General features: G+C 42.0%; 1 protein-coding gene across 1 annotated transcript in view; it reads left to right on the forward strand.

The window, feature by feature from the left end:
• LOC143983663 (solute carrier family 26 member 10-like) overlaps positions 1 to 22,101 on the forward strand; it is a 109,477-nt gene that overhangs the window by 53,712 nt on the left and 33,664 nt on the right. The window contains exons 6-9 of the mRNA XM_077483627.1: positions 5,201 to 5,283; positions 16,063 to 16,210; positions 18,064 to 18,177; positions 19,604 to 19,681. Of these exons, the coding sequence (XP_077339753.1) occupies positions 5,201 to 5,283; positions 16,063 to 16,210; positions 18,064 to 18,177; positions 19,604 to 19,681 (423 nt within the window). The remainder of the gene's footprint in view (positions 1 to 5,200; positions 5,284 to 16,062; positions 16,211 to 18,063; positions 18,178 to 19,603; positions 19,682 to 22,101) is intronic.

Consider the following 22,101-nt stretch of genomic DNA (forward strand, 5'->3'; position numbering starts at 1 on the left):
TTTCTTGGATAGAGTGGAATCTCTGTTAGGTTTTTATTACTGCTTCTCCTGCTATTTCTCTGTAATGTAGACAAAAGACCCAATAATAAAAAAAAACATTGAAAACTGGTAAGTATGAAGAGCTACTCCTGCAGGAGCTGCTTAAGGTCTCTGTTCTTCTACTTCGACTCTGATCACAACATCAGCCCCACTGACACACCAGGTTAAGCAAATAGGTACTGCAGTGCTACTGGGAGCAAATTATATAGTATATTCCCAGTTCTCAGAGTTGCCCCCACTAACCCACCTCATCAATATATGTTTAATAATATTAAATGTCCATGTGAATACAAAAAAAATCTTGAAATCCTTATTATTTCTTTTAGATGCTCACCAGATGTTCAGACCCTTCATACACTGAGCAAAATGATAAATGCAACACTTTTGTGTTTGCCCCTATTTATCATGAGCTGAACGCAAAGATCTACGACTTTTTCTATGTACACAAAAGGCCTGTTTCTCTCAAATATTGTTCACAAATCTGTCTAAATCTGTGTTAGTGAGCACTTCTCCTTTGCCAAGATAATCCATCCACTTCACAGGTGTGGCATATCAAGATGCTGATTAGACAGCTCGCCACAATAAAAGGCCACTCTAAAATTTGCAGTTTTACTGTATTGGGGGGGGGGGGGGATCTGGGGGGTCCAAAAACCAGTCAGTATCTGGTGTGACCACCATTTACCTCACGCAGTGCAGCACATCTCCTCGCATAGAGTTGATCAGGTTGTTGATTGTGGCCTGTGGAATGTTGGTCCATTCCTCTTCAATGGCTGTATCCGAAGTTGCTGGATATTGGCAGGAACTGGAACACTCTGTCATATACGCCGATCCAGAGCATCCCAAACATGCTCAATGGGTGACACGTCTGGTGAGTATGCTGGCCATGCAAGAACTGGGATGTTTCCGCTTCCAGGAATTGTGTACAGATCCTTGTAACATGGGGCCATGCATTATCATGCTGCAACATGAGCTGATGGTTGTGGATGAATGGAACAACAATGGGCCTCAGGATCTCATCATGGTTTCTTTGTACATTCAAAATAGCATCAATAAAATGCACCTGTGTTCATTTTCCATAGCATATGCCTGCCCATACCATAACCCTACCACCATCATGGGCCACTTGATCCACAACGTTGACATCAACAAACCGCTCACCCACATGACACCATACACAATGTCGGCCATCTGCCATGTACAGTGAAAACCTGGATTCATCCGTAAAGAGAACACCTCTCCAAAGTGTCAGATGTGAGCATTTGCCCACTCAAGTCGGTTATGATGACGAACTGCAGTCAGATCGAGACCCCGATGAGGACAACGAGCATGCAGATGATGCAAAGCAGGGGGAATTAATGCGCAAGCCACAAGGGAAAAAAAAAATATATAGGATAAAAGGGACCTAGCGATGTAGCAATCAACAAAAAAGTGTTCTCACACCAGACAATGATAGAAAGTAAAAATGGTAATGTGGCGCTTACTCAAAATGGCATTGCAACCATTAAAACTAATTGGCAAAAATAAATCCCTTGGAGACTCAAAAAGGATATATCCAAAGAAATATAGCGTCCTTATGTTGATTTCTTCATCAAAATTGTATAGCCAGAGATTAGCAAACCAGTGCTATAGCAATTATTGAATAACCATCCTTTCAAACAAATGTGTGATTATAGCTCAGGCAGTAAAAAGTAAGTAGCTAAAATGAGCTTCCCTGAGACGGTTTCTGACAGTTTGTGCAGAAATTCTTTGGTTATGCAAACCAATTGTTGCAGCAGCTGTCCGGGTGGCTGATCTCAGACGATCTTGGAGGTAAAGATGCTGGATGTGGAGGTCCTGAGCTGGTGTGGTTACACATGGTCTGTGGTTGTGAGGCTGGTTGGATGTACTGCCAAATTCTCTGAAATGCCTTTGGAGACGGCTTATGGTAGAGAAATGAACATTCCATTCAAGGGCAACAGCTATGGTGGACATTCCTGCAGTCAGCATGCCAATTGCACGCTCCCTCAAAACTTGTGACATCTGTTGCATTGTGCTGTGTGATAAAACTGCACATTTTAGAGTGGCCTTTTATTGTGGTCAGCCTAATGCCGTGTACACACGATCAAACAATCCGGTGGAAAAGTCGGGCTCCTCGCTAGTAAAAGAGCAAGCAAAAGAGCAGAAGATAGCGGAGGAGTCCAGCGAGAAGACCCGTCAAGATGGATGAAGACCTCCGGAGCTGTGCAATAAACTATTTTTAACCCTTGTGTGTTGTATTTTATTTACATTTTTTTCACAGGTGAATGGGTAGGGGTACATTGTACCCCATGCTCATTCACATAGGGTGGGGGGCCGGTATTCGGGGGCCCCCTTAGGAAAAGGGGGGCTCCCGGATTCCAATAAGCCCCCCGCCCGCAGACCCCGACAACCAACGGCCAGGGTTGTCGGGAAGAGGCCCTTGTCCTCATCAACATGGGGACAAGGTGCTTTGGGGTGGGGGGCACGCGGCCCCCCTTCCCCAAAGCACCCCTCCATGTTGAGGGCACGCGGCCTGGTATGGCTCAGAAGGGGGGGGTGCTTGCTAGTCCCCACCCTCTTTCCTGGCCGGCCGGGTAGCGTGCTCGGATAAGGGTCTGATATGGACCTAGGGGGGATCCCCACGCCATTTTTTCGGCGTAGGGCTTCCCCTTTAAGTCCATACTAGGTGACGGGGCCAGCGACGTGTCAATCTCGCCGCCGAAGGCGGCGACATTGACTTCCTTCGCTAGTCCCGGCTACCTGGAGCCGCGCTCAAAATGAATGGACTTTCCTCCGTGAGTGTGGGCAAGTCCATTCATTTCAAAAGTATGGCGGATAGTCCCGTATGTGGGCAGGTCCGCTCATTCGGACAGTCCGGCGGAATATACGGCGGTTTGTCCGCCAGACTAAGTCCGCCGGATTGTCTGATCATGTGTATGCGGCATTAGGCACACCTGTGCAATAATCATGCTAATCAGCATCTTGATATGCCACACCTGTGAGGTGGATGGATTCTCTTGGCAAAGGAGAAGTGCTCACTAACACAGATTTAGACAGATTTGTGAACAATATTTGAGAGAAATAGGCCTCTTGTGTACATAGAAAAAGTCATAGATCTTTGAATTCAGCTCATGATAAATAGGGGCAAACACAAAAGTGTTGCGTTTATAATTTTGCTCAGTGTATGAAGGGTCTGAACATCTGGTGAGCGTCTAAAAGTGTGCTCAGTGTACAAAAATGGGTCATATGTATTTGATTAAATACATCAATAGCCATCAGGTGTTCCTCCTCTTATCAACATACTCATCCAGTAGTCTTATACGTATTTGAAAACCAAAAGAACAATTATTGTGTAGTATTGCAAACAAACAACAAAAATAGTGGAACTACCACTTCAGGGGGAAGTGATGTCAGCATGTCGGCTGAAAGTGATATTTCCTCCATCTTTGTTTGTACAGAGTGTATTGTCTGCAATTTTCCTATGTAAGCATATTTTATATAAATCAGTTACGCTTTTTATAATACTACACTATGGGGCCGTTCTTGTACATTTCTTGGAGGTATTTTAATCATTTAAGGAAGGAGAGTCCAGTGACAAAGGAGGATCACCACAATATGCTATATATGACCATATGTGATCTATAGATTGTCCTATTTGGTGAAAGTCCATTGCATGCAGGTGTGATACATTGGTGACTAGATTGTTAGGAAGATTGGCTGCATAGACATTGTATTTAGGGATTTTGGGAGTTGTACTTTTTAGCACATTTTCACTTTTGTGTATTGGTTTTTCCAATACTACTGCTACTATAACTGTCTTTTTGGTTTTCATATACTTATGGAAGAAAATAACAAATATAAGAATACTGGGGACACCTGGTGGTCATTGATGTGTTTATTCACAGGCCTGATATGACCCATTTTTTGTATGAAGGGTCTAATCTTCTGGTGAGCGTTTATTTTTTCTGAATATTATAAGGAAGATATATTAGTGAATTCAAGATTTTTGTTGTATTCACAAGGATACTTAATATTATTAAACAGAAACTGATGAGGCTGGGAGTTAGTAGGGGCTACTCTGAACTCTGGGGATATATAATTTGCATTTGTGGAACCCGTCGGGGGACAATGTGATTTCAACAGCTTGAATGATCGAAATTTGGGTGATTGTCCTAAGCGCTGGTTATTTTTTTATAAACTGCTACTGGGAGCACAAATATACATACCCTGCACACAACTAAGGTTCAGTATCAGAAAGCAAATATCAGACTAATTGATGAAAATGGACCCAGTACATTGTCACGGATTACATTAAATAGCAGTATGTACATAAATGTGTAAGTAAATGATTAGGTCAATTACAGTTTCACTAGACAATATGCTCACTAGGCTATAGAAGCATAGAATGAAAATCTATGCAACAAAAGTAGAGTAAACCCGGTAATCTACAAAATCCACAATAATTTATGGCATTAGTAAACAATAACAGATGATGATCAATACTGCAATAACTATCCTGTAAATATTAGGCTAGACCCACTTTAGAGTGCACTCTATATGAATGGCAGCAATTAAATTTAAGACTCCCTACCTCTTACTATGGACAATAGGCAAAGCTCTCATGAAGAAGCTCTTTATATAAGCAGTCTTTAGCTCTAGTTCTTCAGCCAGCTAGCGTTAGGGCCTGGTCTTTATGGTGGTGCACATGAATACACACCCAGTAAAGTCTGCATGCAGTAAATAATTTTGACCAGTTCCTATGTCCTCAGTCTAAGGTAGCAGCAACAGGTTAATGGCAGCAGTGCCCTCTCACTAATCCCAGAGATACAGCAAAGGGGTCCCACTGTTCAGATATCAACTTATTTCTGAATCTGCCTGGACTTCGGTCCTCAGCGCACGGCCACAGAATTGTAGCAAGTTGATGTGCACACCTTAGTCTCCTGGCAGCAAAGAGGCTACAGATAGAAACTGAAAAATTTTTGGTTTTCAAAGGAAGCACAAAATCAAATGTTGTACTATATAGGTAATTGTTATATAGGAGTAAAATATAAAAATCAAGGCTTAACAAATACTTTTTGAAAAACGAATACACATTTTTATGGGCTGTATTTGTCAAGAATTAAAGTGAGCGTTACAAAAGAAACATGTTTCTCTTTTGCTGCAGGTCCTCCTCACTACTGGAATAACTTTTGCTTCATCTCTGGACCACCGATACAATGTGCAAATAGTTGGCAGCATACCAGCTGGGTAATAATATATGTAATGTGTTGCATTGTTTAAATAGCAGTAAATAAAAAGTTAAACGAACTGTAGATTATACGCAGAAGAGAAATGGCCTTGACAAGATCAATGTAGATATAAAATGTCATATTGACCATTTATATAAATCCAATATGGTCTGTCATAATAATGAATTATGACACTGTTTGCAGCTAGCAGGATGTAAGGTTATTCACTGTGGTGTGGAAGGGCTGGCTGGATTTCAGGATATCCACACACTCAAGACCAGGTGAAGTAAAACAGTATTTATATGGCTGCAAAATGATTATAATGTTCCATATTTTGGATACTTTGTTGCAAATGCTGTAATTTTTTTGTAACTAGTGATAATTATGGTCACTTCTAATGAAGAGTTTGCAGCAAGTTTTATTGTATCAGAATAAATAACTGGAGTATGATCCCCTCGGTGTGAACTCATTTGACATGCGATCAAGTTGTAATAAATATGTTTACCTATCCTGCAGTCTTTACGCTATGACTAGCGATGAATCATTGGTTCGGTCCAAACATAGGTTCAGATTGAACTCTGGCTTTTTGGGTGTTTGGACAAATCCTCAAACTTTTGTCTGCTTGGCCCAATGTTTGGCAGGAGCTGAAAATCATATATACAATATCTGACAAAAGTGAGTACACCCCTCACATTTTTGTAAATATTTTATTATCTTTTCATGTGGCAACACTGAAGAAATGACACTTTGCTACAATGTAAAGTAGTGAGTGTACAGAATGTAGAAAAGTTTAAATTTGTTGTCCCCTCAAAATAACTCAGCACACAGCCATTAATGTCTAAACCACTGGCAACAAAAGCGAATACACCTCAAAGTGAAAATATCCAAATTGGGCCCAATTAGCAATTTTCCCTCCTCAATGTCATGTGACTCATTAGCCCTTGTACACACGGTGGGAGAATCTGTCGGAATGAGTCTTATCGGACCGCGTCGTCAGATAATCCGACTGTGTGTGGTATGCATCGGACTGATTCCGTCCGAATCTCTGTCCGATCCAAATTTCCAACATGTTGGAAAGATTTCCCGACCAACTGGGCCGGACGGACCTAACCCGATCATGTGTAGAGCATTTTCATCGGACCAAGTGCCACGTATGCTCACATTCAAATTCCGACATGGAAGCGCTCGTTCACGTAAAACTACTGCTCGTAAGCGATATAGCACATTCGTCACGCTGCAATGTTAAAAAATCAGTCATCAAGCGCATTCTCTTGTTCTTTACAATGCTGCAAGAACCAACTTTTTTTGATGCTCATAGTCACACACACTTCTCCCGAACGGATTTCATTACTCTTTTTTAACCATTTCAGCAATACAATTTTAGTTTAAGTCACATCTACACAATGTTTATTTTTTTTTATTTTTTTTAATGTTTTTTTTGGGGGGGGGGGGGATTCCCTAAAAAACTCCTTTAAAGACACTGGTCATTTCTCCTTTTTTGAACTTTTTATTTTGGTGTGTAAACTTATAACAACAACATTATTGTATTTTTTAGATTGTATTTTTGAATCTACAGGAGGTTGTTTAGTGTTGGTACCCCTTGTTATTTATTTTACTTTGTATTTTGGAAATGTACCTGCCTGCTCACAAATAAACTCTACTTTTTGAAGGAAAACACATTACACAAGTATTTTATCAAACAAAAATAAAATTATTATTTTTTTGCTTGAAAAGAAAACTAGGAACGCAGCACTGGAGAAACTTCTTAACTTTGGTGCAGCCTTTGGCCCCCAGGGCAGACATGACTAAATGAGATATTAAAAAATTGGTGGCCTGAGGAGTAGATATCTCAGGGAGAGAAGTCCGCTCCTGAAGTCCTTGAGAGCAGGAAATTCAGATGCCCAGGATGGTGATCTTGAACAGGCTGCATCTTCTGGCACACCAGACTCATCCCAGGCCATCACTCTCTGGTCTTCCTTTGGGACTTCCCACCAGGCATCCTTCCAGGCTGTGGCTGGGCTCCTCTAGCTGGGGCAGGAGGAGGAGGGCGTTGTTGGACCTCCTGCCTTCCACTTGCCACAGCCTCCCCCCGACTGAGGTCTTCCTGTGTATGAAAAGGGGACATAGTTTTAGTTTTTTGATCATCAATCACAACATTTTGTGCTCCTGGCTTTTGCTATTTGACTGTTACCAAATAGAACAGACTATCATTCTGACACCAGCATTTTTCTTTCCTGTCCCAATCATTTTTGGTCACTACTGTCTATTGAGATGTAAACCACTTGGAGAAATCTCAACTTACTGATCAATAAGAACATCTAATCTAGTTAACATCATTAAATGTAACACAAGAAATATGTTCAACAATGCAATACCTGTCTCAAGCTGGGCCCCACCACATGGTGCTGCCTGGATGGCCCAGGTTGGTCATCAGAAGCCTCAGCTAGGGGTGAAGGATGCCTTGGAGGAAGCATGGAGAGTGGTGGCCTGAGTGGTGGCCTGGGTACCCCCTGGTCTAACAGAAAATGCAGCCTGTCAAAGTGCACCATCCTGGGGTAATAAACAGCATCTGGATCTCCTGCTCTCAAGGACTCCAGGTGCTTCTTCCTCTCCCTGAAATATGTAAGCTTCATGGTCACAATTTTGCGATTCAGATATGCCCTGTCTGCCGTGGGGACCCTGATCTGCACCCAAGCAAGCAGTTTCTCCAGTGCTGCGTTCCTCTTGGATCTGTCATAATAAAATTTGTTGTGGAACTGCCCCAGGCAGGGCATCTCCTTGTATAGCTCGAGGAAGAGCCCCATAAAGTTGGGATTGGTGAATGGGTCCATTTTCTCTGCAAGACACAACACAAGCCAAACCCTCAAATACTAATAATGCAATTAAAATCCCTCCTAATCTTGTCCCAACAGCGGCCTAGATACAAGCAGTCTAGTCTAGTGAAGCACAAATTTAAAAATGTTACCTTCGTTTCCACGTTCGCCGCATCCGTGCCTCACACTCTCCTCCCAGATCGTACGGACAATACACATGTGTGGCGTTTTCTATACAGTGCGCATGCGTGAAACTCCGCCCGCCCCTGACGTTCTTTCCAGACTATTCCCCGCCCCTTCGCTTCCCGCGCAGTGGGGAGAGCACATGGCGGAGAGAACGCAGGTGTGCAATAATAGTTCCACTAACGAGGAGGAGGGTGAGGAAAGCCTGGAGCCAGAAACGTCCCGATCCAGGAAGACAAGATTTAAGGTCTCAAATATGTCTTTTGGAGAGATGTTGGAGATGGTCGACATATTGAACAGGACCGACTATGATGGGAAGTATGGACCTTACCCAAACCCAAATATCAGAAAGGCCAAGATCATGAATAAAGTTGTGAAGAGTCTTCTGAAGAATTTTGGGGTACGCCGATCCAGGGATCAACTGAGAAAATGCTGGTCAGACCTGAAACTGAGGGAGCACGAGCAGTACATAAGGATCAAGCGTGTTCTTAAAAAAAGTAAGTAGTTGTCGTGTGTTCATATCATTATTCTTGCTTGCATACATGCTCCATGTGCTTGGATTTCATGTTGTGCATTTTTAAATGGCCACTTTCAAGGTCATGGTTTCGTTCGTTCGTAGGAAACATCATTCTGCAGGGAAGTATTCCAGCTTAACAAAGTGGCAGCAATAATGTTCTCACCTTGTAACTCGGCCCAAAAAAACAATTGGACAACACTTCCAAGCAATGTTTCATATTCTTATTTATGCCCTCTGTGTGCTAATTAATCTTTGTTTACATTCTCATAGGGGAGAGAAGACTCGGCAAGTATGAGGACACCAGGGACCATGAGGACACCAGGGACCACACCCCTCCCAAAGAAGGGCAACTTCCAAAAGAAGAAACAGAGGAGCAGGAGCAGGAGGAGGAGGAAGAAGGAGAGATTGTGGAGGTTGGCCAAATTGTCACCACAACAGGTGAGTGTCGGAGAACACAGCTTCCGGTAAGCTCATCAATGTATATCACCATATTTGGATTACATGTGTGTTTGTTTTTTTTTTTTCTAGGTCATGTGGAGGAAGATTCCCGTTTTACCAGTGAAAGTGCCCAGATCTTGATCGGGGAGATAATGGGGTGCAATAGGGATTTGGAAATTGTACAACAAAACATCAATGATGTTAAAAATAAAATGAAGAATATCATTGATGTTTTGGGGAGAGTGTGAAAACGAAAAAACTAGATAGGGTTTTATTTTTGTTTTCTTAAAAAAAAAAAGTGGATTTAGCATAATACCAAATTTGGAAGATGCGCACAGTGTGTAAACATGTGCTATCTCACATCATGGGGGATCAATGTACATGTTTTGTGTAAAGTGTCTGAGATGAAGGGGTTGCAGCCCCAAAGCATGTACATTGATCCCCCATGATGGGAGATAGCACAGGTTGACACACTGTGTGTATCTTCCAAATTTGGATTTTTCAGGGGTCACACCCCATGTGATGAAGGCAATATCAGCCCAGTTTGTACATACTCATGTCTGATATTGTCTTCACTTTTCCAAGTTGAACTTTGTAAGTTCCTGTGTTCTGTATTTTACGCTTTGATACATGCCTGTTTACAGAAAAAAAACAACTCAAAAATAAATATTAGTAAACTGGGTTTTGGATACCCAAAATATCTTGGTTGTGTTGTAAAAACCTTTACTAAACGCACATATGAATGTGCTTGTATTAAAAAGTTTCATTCTCAACAATGTGTGGCTTCCTTTTTCATTGGGATTAAAATGTATTTGTAGTCAAATTTGAGTTTGTGCTGAGGAGTGTGATTTACTAAAGGCAACTCCACTTTGCACTCCAAGTGCAGTTTCAGGTGTACTTTTGCAGTGCACTTGTAGTGCATAGTGGATGTGCCTTTAGTAAAAAGCACCCACAGTGATGTGTAAATTTGGACAATCATGCCATTTTCCTGCCAGGGTGCTGAAAATGAGCATGATTTCGATCAGTCATGCACTACACATTAGTTAACAAAAAGAAGGTGTGTGTGTAGCAGACCAACAACATAATAAGATTATCCGAATAAGAGACTGTCCCCTCATCTCGCTCTGAACTTGGGTTTGCACTGTTGCTGAAAAAGGCACAACTTGACAAAAAATGGCAAAGTGGGAGGCCACAGTCTGCCATTCCTGTTGCGTTGAAGGACACCGTGTAGTGACACAAGAAAACAAACTAGTAATTTGACAAATTAACATTGCATGCAGATTAGACACCCACATTTTTGAAGACAATTAGTATAACATTTTTTAAAATTAGTATTTAAAGCCTAAAGTATAAGGTCCCCTTATGAGAGTCATAACCCCCCCATCCCCCCCATCTGATGGGCCCTTGATAAAAAATGAGGGGGGATCTTTAGGAGAGGTAACCCTCTCCACTTGATTGAGAGCTGAATGCGTAAATAATGTGTGATACTTTGTGAAGCCCCTCCTTAGTTACACTATTGGCAGCCCACCGGACAGGTAAGAAGTGTCATAATAACAAAATGGAAGGACATTTTGACATTATGCTATTACATAGCAATAAACTGAATATGTTGAAAACATCAAACTAGCATTTGAAAGTATTGAGGCAGGCCCTTACACTACATGCTTTGGTGAATTTGGCCATAAATGTGATCATGAAAAAAGTATTTAGAGTGTGTATTGGGTTGGGTCAAGTCATGAGATAGAAGATTGCTATCAGCTGAGGTAACAGTTGGGGAGAGGGGGGTTACTAATGAGTTTGGCACAACTCCAAAAAACAAGAAAAAGGTCACTTTGCATGAATTGAAGCACACACATCACATTTGTAGAGATTTTAGGGGGTGTTTAGGGAAAAGCAATACTATGGAGCTGCCAAAAGACATTGTCAAGTGACTAGACTCTAGTTTTAGGGGCCAAGAAGAGCATGGTGGGGAAGTTAGTGAGGCAAATCCGCATGAGAACAAAGGGGCAGAGTATATGAATTAGAGCATATTGCAATGATGGTAATTAGGGAATGAGGAAAGAAATGCAAGACATTAGCAATCATGAAATACATAGAATGTGATGTTTACGGTTAAAAATTAGCATAATATAGTCCTTCAGCAGGAGCTGAATGATGGCAGAACAGGTCTCTGGAATAATGATCCCCAGAGCCTGGGGGGAGATGCCTGTAGAGAACTTGAGGTCCTGAAGGTTTGTCTACGTCCTCATCGTACAGTTTGTGCTGTGCAGGGGTTCTTACTTTGACTTTGACACAAGCCCTTTGGCTTGTGTCAAAGTCAAAGTAAGAACCCCTGCACAGCACAAGCTGTACGATGAGGACGTAGACGAAACATGTTTGTAAAACGGTCGGGTGGTCAGAACAGATACCAGAAAGCAACGCTAAACAGCAAGGCCTGAAAGGACGACCTGAATAGCAGAAGCAAGCAGACACTAAAAAATGCCTTTGAAAGCGTACTATACCAAGATAGAGTCCACAATGAGAAGCAAATACTTAATGACTGCACGCACTGATTATCAGATACGCAAAAACAAGCAGAAACTGAAGAGCAGTAGCGATCTGAATCACTAATCTGAAAAGCGTGAATCGTCTTTCACCAAACTTCTACTGAAACACGAGATCAGCAGAAGGAGCACAAAGGGTGCAGGACGTAGTGCTGAACTTCCTTTTTCTAGTCCCGCCGTACACAGCTTACGTCACCGCGTTCTTGGCAACTGCGAAATCAGACAACTTGGCCCGACCGTGTGTATGCAACAGTTTCTGGTAAAATCCGGCAGATTTGGTTGCTGAAATCTCCGACCGTGTGTACGTGGGCTTAGTGTTACAGGGTCTCATGTGTGAATGGGGAGCAAGTGAGTTAAATTTGGTGTTATCACTCTTACTCTCTCATACTGGTCACTGGAAGTTCAACATGGCACCTCATGACAAAGAACTCTCTAAGAATTTGAAAAAAAATAATTGTTGCTCTACATAAAGATGGCCTAGGCCAGTGATGGCTAACCTTTGCACCCCAGATGTTTTGGAACTACATTTCCCATGATGGTCATGCACTCTGCAGTGTAGTTGAGCATCATGGGAAATGTAGTTTCAAAACATCTGGGGTGCCAAGGTTCGCCATCACTGACCTAAGCTATAAGGAGATTGCCAAGACCCTGAAATTGAGCTGCAGCATGGTGGCCAAGACCATACAATGGTTTAACAGGACAGGTTCCACTCAGAACAGGCCACGGCATGGTCGACCAAAGAAGTTGAGTGCACATGCTCAGCGTTATATCCAGAGGTTGTCTTTGGGAAATAGACTATGACTGCTGTCAGCATTGCTGCAGAGGTTGAAGGGGTGGGAGTAAGCCTGTCAGTGCTCAGACCATATGCCACACACTGCATCAAATTGGTCTGCATGACTGGGGTTCCCAGAAGGAAGCCTCTTCTAAAGATGATGCACAAGAAAGCCCGCAAACACTTTACTGAAGACAGCCAGACTAAGGATATGGATTACTGGAACCATGTCCTGTGGTCTGATGAGACCAAGATAAATATTTGGTTCTGATGGTGTCAAGCATGTGTGGTGGCAACCAGGTGAGGAGTACAAAGACAATTGAGTCTTGCCTACCGTCAAGCATGGTGGCGGGAGTGTCATGGTCTGGGGCTACATGAGTGCAGCCGGGACTGGGGAGTTCATTGAGGGAACCATTAATGCCAACATGTACTGTGACATACTGAAGCAGAGCATGATCCCCTCCCTTCAGAGACTGGGCCGCAGGGCAGTATTCCAATATGATAACCAAACAAACCTCCAAGACAACCACTGCCTTGTTAATGAAGCTGAGGGTAAAGGTGATGGACTGGCCAAGCACGTCTCCAGACCTAAACCCTATTGAGCATCTGTGGGGCATCCTGAAATGGAAGGTAGAGGAGCACAAGGTGTCTAACTTCCACCAGCTCCGTGATGTCCTCATGGAGGAGTTCAAGAGGACTCCAGTGGCAAACCTTTTAAGCTCTGGTGAACTCCTTGCCCAAGAGGGTTAAGGCATTGCTGGTAAATAATGGTGGCCATACAAAATATTGACACTTTGGGTCGAATTTGGACATTTTCACTTAGGGGTGTACTCACTTTTGTTGCCAGTCATTTAGACATTATTGGCTATGTGTTGAGTTATTTTGAGGGGACAGCAAATTTACATTGTTATACAAGCTGTACACTCACTACTATACATTGTAGCAAAGTGTAATTCCTTTAGTGTTGTCACATGAAAAGATTAAATAAAATATTTCCATAAATGTGAAGGTTGTACTCACTTTTATGAGATACTGTAGAACCAGAATTTCTACTGCTTCTATATATGACAGCATCCTGCTGTCACAGGGGTTGTAAAAGGAAGCATCAGGTGCTTGCACCCACAGCATCCCTAGGAACCACTGAAAGTCACTGGGAAATCCCAACCAGATAATCAAAGGGGTGGGCACAGCAGTGACATCAGTTCTCAAATGTTGCCAGCCAGGCTGTTTTTTCAGATTAAGGGTTTGGCATGGATTTTTAGGGGGCGTCACCCATTTTTTTCTGTTTGTGTGGTGCAAAAGTCCATAGCATGGTCAATGTGTCTAGTAAGCATTTTGTTTTTCATTCCACTGTAGGATATGCTACAGCAAAAGTGACATTCACAAAGAAAAACATTTTTTAAATTAAAAAAAAACTAAAACAAAAAAAAAACACACAGACTCCTCCAAAGTAAAAAATGTTTTTGAACAAAGCCGTGCTTAGGCAATACGGGAGCCAAAAAGAATACAGAGAGCAAGAAGCATACAAATATCTATATATACGGGTTGCAGCCCCCCAACCAAGAAATCCCCACAAGGGTCTTTCAGAATAATCGATAATCTCAAGAGAATGTAAGGTGTCCGGCGCTACCCGATATTGAAGGTGAGAACCACCCTTATTTCCACTGGATACACTATTACCACAATACAGTAGGTTGTTCGTTACAAGTTTGTAGAAAACAATCGTATCCTCACTATAAAAATTCAGTAGACTGTGCATAAAAAATTCAATAGACTGTGCATAAAAAAATTACAGAAAATCTTCTAAAGTGCTTTTGTGCAAAAATAAGTGCTACATATAGTACTTAATGTGAGTCACATACATATTCACACAATTCCCTATATATATTATATTAATCACTGTTAATAAAGTTCAAAAAAGCAAAGCTAAAGTGCAACCTCACAAAAAAACAAAGACAATAAAAATATAAAACTTACTATATATACCAAACCCCAGACCTTGTATATCCAAATGTGCAAAAATGCAAAATAATCTTACTATATAAATGCGTATACCATAAATGTCAAAGAAATAAATATATGTGAAATTATGTGCTTTGAATCAAAAATTAAAAATTTTCCCAAACAACATTAAATAAACAGTGGAGCCAGAAAAGTAAAAAAGAAACTAAAAAACCAAGAGCAGAGAAAGAAAAAATAATAAAAAATAATAGAAAAATGAAAAAATGAAAAAAACACAACACAAAAAGTCTATTAATGTCCACACGTAAAAAGGAGGATTGAAAAAATCAGACAAAAATCTTGATTGTGCAAATCCAACAGGAATAAAGTGACTTTCGTGCTTGCGACTAAATTCTCCAGGTGACTGTGTGCTCCCCCACAAGGTTCCCCACTCGCCGGAACGATACACCCCTACAGGGGTAATGGGCCTTCAAATAAATCTTTATACGATTCCAGACTTCAACTCCATGTGCGATGCGATTGCTCCAAGAGCGCCGGACACCTTACATTTTCTTGAGATTATAGACTCCTCCAAAGGTCCTCACAATAACAGACCCTTAGAGGTCTACTATGTATTTGTGGCCTTTGAATTCTGTGTGACCTTTTTTTCTTTTAAAACAAGAAACCATGATGGAAATGTAATTAATTAATTAATTACATTAATGCCGTTAAAACATTTTTTCTCTGTAAAAGTTAGTGCTTTAAAAAGATCCTAGCCACATTCTGCACTGATACAGTATATGTTCCCCAGGGCAGTGCCCCCTTTTTGACACCTTCTTAACCCTGTTTGACAGAAAATGGGCATTTTTATTTTGACGGATTCAGCTACCATTGATTTCATTGGGTTCAGGGTTGATATCTGAACTTCTCTGATCTTCACTGAACCCCGCTCAAACCGAACCCAGGGCAGTAAATCTCATCTCTCCTAGCAGAGTGAAATGCATAGGAGGAGCAGGTGTATTACCCCTGTAGTGGATAAAGCCATGGGCCGAATGTCGGGTGACATCGGCCAGTTCAATAGAAACTGGCCAACATTCAGCCCGTGTGTACTGCAGCAGATCTTACAGAAGCTGGCCATTCGGTCGGCTTCTGTTGAAGGGGCATGACCAAAAAAGGTCTGCCAATCGGTACTCTTAGCCAATGGCCGAGAGTGCTGACTGGAATATTCTGGCAGAAGGGGGTGCCCCCCTGTCAGAACACAATAGAAAAGCAGGGGAGATCGCTTTACTAACATCGGATTGTATGTGAGATGTTTTTTTTTTATCGTCTAGCCTGCTGGGTTGAATTGAAAAAAAACTAGCAGTGTGTACTAGGCTTAACATGTATGAAACTCATGTTGGGCTTTTAGAAGGAGAGCAGCTTCACTTTTGCCTTACTGCAAATACTGTTGCTCTATTTTTTAATCATTTTGATATTTTTTTTTTACTAAACACTCAGTTTGAATTCCTTAAGTTTGTGAGTGGATTACTTTAATTTTTCAGTAAATGTTGAATCATTAATTGTAAGTTCTTATTTCTGTTTTTTAAAACAGTTTCCCAGTGCCTAAACTTCCTACCCTGAAAGTTATCCCTGATGTGATTGGAGACACAATTGCCATCACATTTGTTGGCTATGCTGTATCTGTGTCACTGGCTATGATCTATGCAGAGAAACATAGATATACCATTGATCCAAACCAGGTGAGACATTAGATACTATTGTATACTATTTTATCTTAAAGTGCACATTGGATTACAGCTTATTAAAGGAATGCTGTCACAATGGCTATTTACAGCCAAGGCTCTCGTGCAACTCTAGAGACGACTATTGTCCAACGCCTGGCTGTGGCTTGAGGAAATGTTTTGATAATGGAGATAAAATCCATGGGTGGACCACAAAACGTATCTGACTTATATTGTTTCAAGTGCATTGCACGGCACGGCATGTGTGTGTAATTGCATGGGTTGTGGTGCAGTGAGGATCAGATGTGTTTATCTTGCGTATGAGCTACCATTTAAGATGAATGGGCACACACCACATAGCACATATACTGCATGTTGTTGTACCACACATTAAAATGCTCATAAACACACTCTGCAACCCTTGTGTACAGGTGTGGATTTAGCCCTATTGTTTAGGTAATTACCAACTACGCAACACATAATAAGTATGGTCACAATTTGTATATAATGTCTGTAGATATTACATTCCCATGACCCAATATTTTGTGTCATAATAAAAAAAAAAAAAAAAAAAGAGGGCCCATTCAAATCTATGAATTTAACACCACTTGTTTTAAATGGTCCTAATTATGCTTTGACATGTGTTGTCCATATTTTTATGCATCAGCCTACATTATAGGGTTTATTGAAGAAAGTAGCAGTGGATGAACATGAATAATTGTTAACACACGTAAAACACACAGAGCTGTGCAAATGTGGTCTTAGAATGTTTCTAAGAGACCTTAAAGTGGATGTAAACTCTCACATATACCCAGTGAAGTGAACAGCCTCAGATGATACGTAGAGATTAAGCAAATCTCCCTATATAAGTTTTACTTGTATATCTGCTTTCTTCAGCTTTCTACACTCTTTAGAAAGTGAACATCGGGTTAGAAATCTTTCTTCCTCTTTCAGCAGTAGGAGGGGAGTCTGGGCAAGTGGGCATACACTGTGTGTGAGCTGATTGGAGGAAAGGCACACCACCCTCCCTCCTCCACATAGGCAGAGGAACAAAGAAACTTGCAGAGCTGCAGTCTGAATAGACTAGCTCTCTGATAATCTACCTCTACGCACCCTCCCCTGACACAAATTTGCAGCTGCTGTTATCTCCTGTGTTGGAGAGCTTGTCAGAAGTTAGCATGCTGATAACAGAGGAACGGAGCAACAGAAATATATGGCATTTAGGACTTTGGAGAGAGATAAGTAAACACTACAGATATATGTGCCCAGGTCAGATTTCATGAATGGGGTTTACAACCACTTTAAAGTAGAATTCTAGGCTTTTACGAACTATGTTTAAAATTCTCCCACCCTCCTCCTAACACCCATACTTACTAACTTGTGTAAAAAAATGCATATACTATTTTCAGCCCACTCCAGTCTGGTCATGTGATCTCACCTATGTCTGCCAGTGCCTGCTACAGGGGAGAGGAGAGAGCGTTAAAGAAAGGCTGGTAATGTCTGAGTGGTGATAGCACCAATCTTATAGGCTTATTATGGACCATCCTCCTCTCCCCTGCAGCGGCTGCTGAATTACACAGGGAATTTGATCATGTGACCAGACAAGAGCTGCCTGAAATTAGGTACTTAGTATAGGTGTTAGGAGGGTGGAGGGAGCATTTTTAAGCACAGTTAGTAAAAGCCTGGAATTGTATTTATTTGTGGTGAATCTGAAATGTGTTTTACTTTCATTGCACAGCTTTGTACTTTTCACCATTCTTAGAAGTTAATAATTACAAAATAATGTAAGACAGTGCAAATACAGTTTCACTACTGCATTCCAGTTTGCTTTTATTGTTTAACCACTTAAAGAGCTGGGATTTATTTTTTAGGAACTTTTGGCTCATGGGATATCCAATATGGTCTCCTCACTCTTCAACTGTTTTCCCAGTTCTGCTACTTTGGCTACCACGAACATCCTTGAGAGTGCTGGAGCTAACACTCAGGTGAGTTTTTATACATTTCTGAATTAAAATGTATATTTGGAGCAATTCCTCTTTAGGGATCCACTGTCTTCTATGCCATATTTACAGTACATAACACTGATATCATTATGTATCCTTTTAGAGAGTACATAGATTGATTCACATCTGTCCATCACCCAAAGGAGTTTACAATTTAAAGAGGTTGTAAACCTCCGCGTTTTTTCACCTTAATGCATCCTATGGGTTAATGTGAAAAAACACCTGGCAGTCACCGCCCCCCCCATTTTACTTACTTGAGCCCCTTCACCTCCTTGGCAGGGACATGCTGTCCCTCTCTCCACGGGGTCCCGGCTTTTGATTGGATAGATTTGTAGCAGCGCAGCCACTGGCTCCCGCTGCTGTCAATGAAATCCAATGATATGGGCGCCGGGGGACGGGGCCGAGTCCGGCATTCGTGTCTGTAGATGCAAATGCTGGACTGGGAAGCGCACCCACATGGTAACCCCCCCGGGAGAGCGCTTCTCCTAGGGGGTTATCTGATGTAGGGAGGAGCCACGAGAGCCACCGGGGGACCCCAGAAGAGAATGTTCAGGGCCACTCTGTGCAAAACAAGCTGCACAGTGGAGGTAAGTATGACATGTTTGTTATTTAAAAATCCTTTGCAATCACTTTAAGTTCCCTAACACACCTAGATGCACACTAAAACAATTTGGGAATAAGTAAATTAACCTACTACTTTGTTTTAGATACCGTAGAGACTGGTGGAAAAGTGACATTCAATTTAATGCAAACCTGAGCAACTCACACTATGACACACAGGGTATCACCTGGACAGGAAATAAGAGAATTTTTCCTATTGGAATTTTTATTCTATTGAAAGTATGTTTTTGTATGGCTATTTATTTTATGTTTGAATGATTCTTGTTGAGGAAATCAACATTTAACATCTAACAAAAATTCTACTCGCAATATAAAAACAAATGTAAAGAGTAGGGTTTTAAATGTAATAACATGATGCTTCCTTTGTAAGGACTCGTTTACACAGAGTGATTACATCAGTGTTCCATGCAAGGCCCTGTTTACCTGTACAGGGATGCACAGGTGTACCATGCACTCCCTATTCATGTCTATTGGGACAAAATGAGTGCACAGACATAGTTGCTGTGTCCCAATATGACATCTATGTGGGGTGCAGGTGTGTGTCCCCGAACTTACTCTGGGTGTGTTCAGAGGCTGTGCTCCCTCAACTGCATGGGTGAAATATTGGGAGCATCGTCTTTCTCCGTGCAGCTGTGCATCCCAATAGACAACAGTGGGGCCGCCAACATGGGGATGCACGGGACACCTGTGCATTCCCATGCAGATAAGCACAGCCTTGCACAGGGTGAGGATGTAATCTTCCTGTGTAAATGAGGCCTACATTTTACATTTATGTGCATATTTTTAGCTTTCAGGATTCTTCACCAGTGCCGTGGTACTAGTCGTTCTGATTTGGGTTGGTCCTCTGTTTAATTACTTGCCAAAGGTAAGAGATTTTTACACAAAAAAATTGGATGGAGGTAGAGATATATCGGATAGGATCTGTAATTGTTTTTTCTTGTTCTTATTTCCTATAGCAATAAAAACTAGTGAGGAGGGCTTGGGAGTACTGTCCACCTGCCATAAAAAGTTTTATTCAATAACATAGCCCCCATAGCACTCAAATTGCCCCACTACTGTGGCAAGGACAAGCATTGTCTATAGCCTCTGTTACAAAGTACAGAACAAGCACCAGCACCTGGTGACTTCTTTTCTACTAACTGTAACTGTTTGAACTATTTATAATATTAAGGGCCCATTGGCACTTCTTCGTTCCTGTGTGTTGGGTTAATGTACACTGTATTTTGTCACACATTTGCATACGTTATGGTAATGCATAAGCATGGACAAAAAATAGCACCTCAACATGCTAAAAATGTGGCAGGTTAATGGGCAGTATGGTAATGTACTACAGAGCAGAAGTGTGTTTTGCCTCTAGTTATAACAAAGTCATTGAAAAGCAATTCCTTATAGAGGATACCTGTGCAGTAACCATTGCAACCACTTAGATATAAACTGTAGAATGCAGCAGCAAATGACCCTGGTTTTCTATCAATAGCATTAGTTGCAGAAGAGACAGCTCACCACCATCTTTACCACAGGATTCTCATACACACCCTCAGCATTCATGATGTAGAAACCCAGCAGAAATGAAGGGAGACTGTAAATAGAACTATCTTTCAAGCCCCAGGTATGAGTCAGGTTATTCTACATTAGGGATGAGCTCAGTGTTCGATTTGAATGCATGTTCGACTCGAATATCGGCCATTCGTCTGTTCAGCAAATTCAGAACTTTGTGGACCGTTCGCACCAAATTTGTGTGGCACGAATGGCCCACAATGCACTACGCCATCGCAGTGCATTGCTGGCTCATGATTGGCCAAGCATGCACTGTGACCTTGCATGCTTGGCCAATCACAGCACCGGCAGCAAGGAGAGCCATAATTGGCCACAGGCAGGATGCCTGTGGCCAATTATAGCTCAGGGTGTTTAGTACACGCCCCACACTATATAAGGCCGCCAGCGTAGTGGCCTTGTGTAGTGTGTTGGCGTGCAGGGAAAGAGCTAGGGACAGTGTGTTCTTTTCTCAGCTATCTGCAGGAGTTAGTGAGTGTTGTGTGCCTCCAGCGCAGTATACACCTGTATCTACCCTTTATTGCTGTTGCTCTCTAATACAGGCATCTGCAGGAGTTAGTGGGTGTTGTGTGCCTCCAGCACAGCACAGTATACACCTGTATCTACCCTTTATTGCTGGTGTTCTCTAATACAGGCATCTGCAGGAGTTAGTGGGTGTTGTGTGCCTCCAGCACAGCACAGTATACACCTGTATCCACCCTTTATCGTTGGTGTTCTCTAATACAGGCATCTGCAGGAGTTAGTGGGTATTGTGTGCCTCCAGCACAGTATACACCTGTATCTACCCTTTATTGCTGGTGTTCTATAATAAAGGCATCTGCAGGAGTTAGTGGGTGTTATGTGCCTCCAGCACAGCACAGTATACACCTGTATCTACCCTTTATTGCTGGTGTTCTATAATAAAGTTATCTGCAGGAGTTAGTGGGTGTTGTGTGCCTCCAGCACAGCACAGTATACACCTGTATCTACCCTTTATTGCTGGTGTTCTCTAATACAGGCATCTGCAGGAGTTAAAATGGGTGTTGTGTGCCTCCAGCACAGTATACACCTGAAGATACCACTTATTGCTGGTGTTGTCTGTTGCATAGCTTGCATATTAGCCTTTAAAATTAGCACTTTTGATTTTGAACGTTCGAGTCCCATAGACTTTAATAGGGCTCTAAAGTTTGTACGAATTTTCAGTCCGTTCAAATGATGTGGTGCGAACCGAACCGGGGGGGGGGGGGGGGGAGTGTTCGGCTCATCCCTATTCTACATATATTATGTGCAGCTTCAGCATACCTCCCAACATTTAGAAATGGGAACGAGGGACACTTCCCAGTAAACGTATGTAGGCATAGGGCACACCCCCTGCCGAAGCCCCTTAAGGGAGAATTAACCCTATCACCTAGCAGTAAGAAGGGTCACTGGTTCGAATCCCAACCATGACACTACCTGCCTGGCGTTTGCATGTTCTCCCTGTGCCTGCGTGGGTTTCCTCCGGGTACTCCGGTTTCCTCCCACAATCCAAAGACATGCAGGTAGGCTAATTGGCTTCTGTCCAAAATTGACCCTAGTATATGAATGGGGACCTTGGATTGTGGGCTCCTTGAGGGTAGGAACCAATGTGAGTGTGCATTGTACAGGGATAGGGACAATTGTAGACACTCACTCAGGTTGAACTGGATGGACTGGTGTCTTTATTCAACCTTACTAACTATGAAACTATGAAACTATGAAACCCTCAAAAAA

Source organism: Lithobates pipiens, unplaced genomic scaffold (assembly GCF_037356315.1).
Source record: "Lithobates pipiens isolate NorthernLeopardFrog02 unplaced genomic scaffold, aLitPip1_a1.2 Scaffold_16, whole genome shotgun sequence".
In the NCBI taxonomy this organism is placed as follows: Eukaryota; Metazoa; Chordata; class Amphibia; order Anura; family Ranidae; genus Lithobates; species Lithobates pipiens.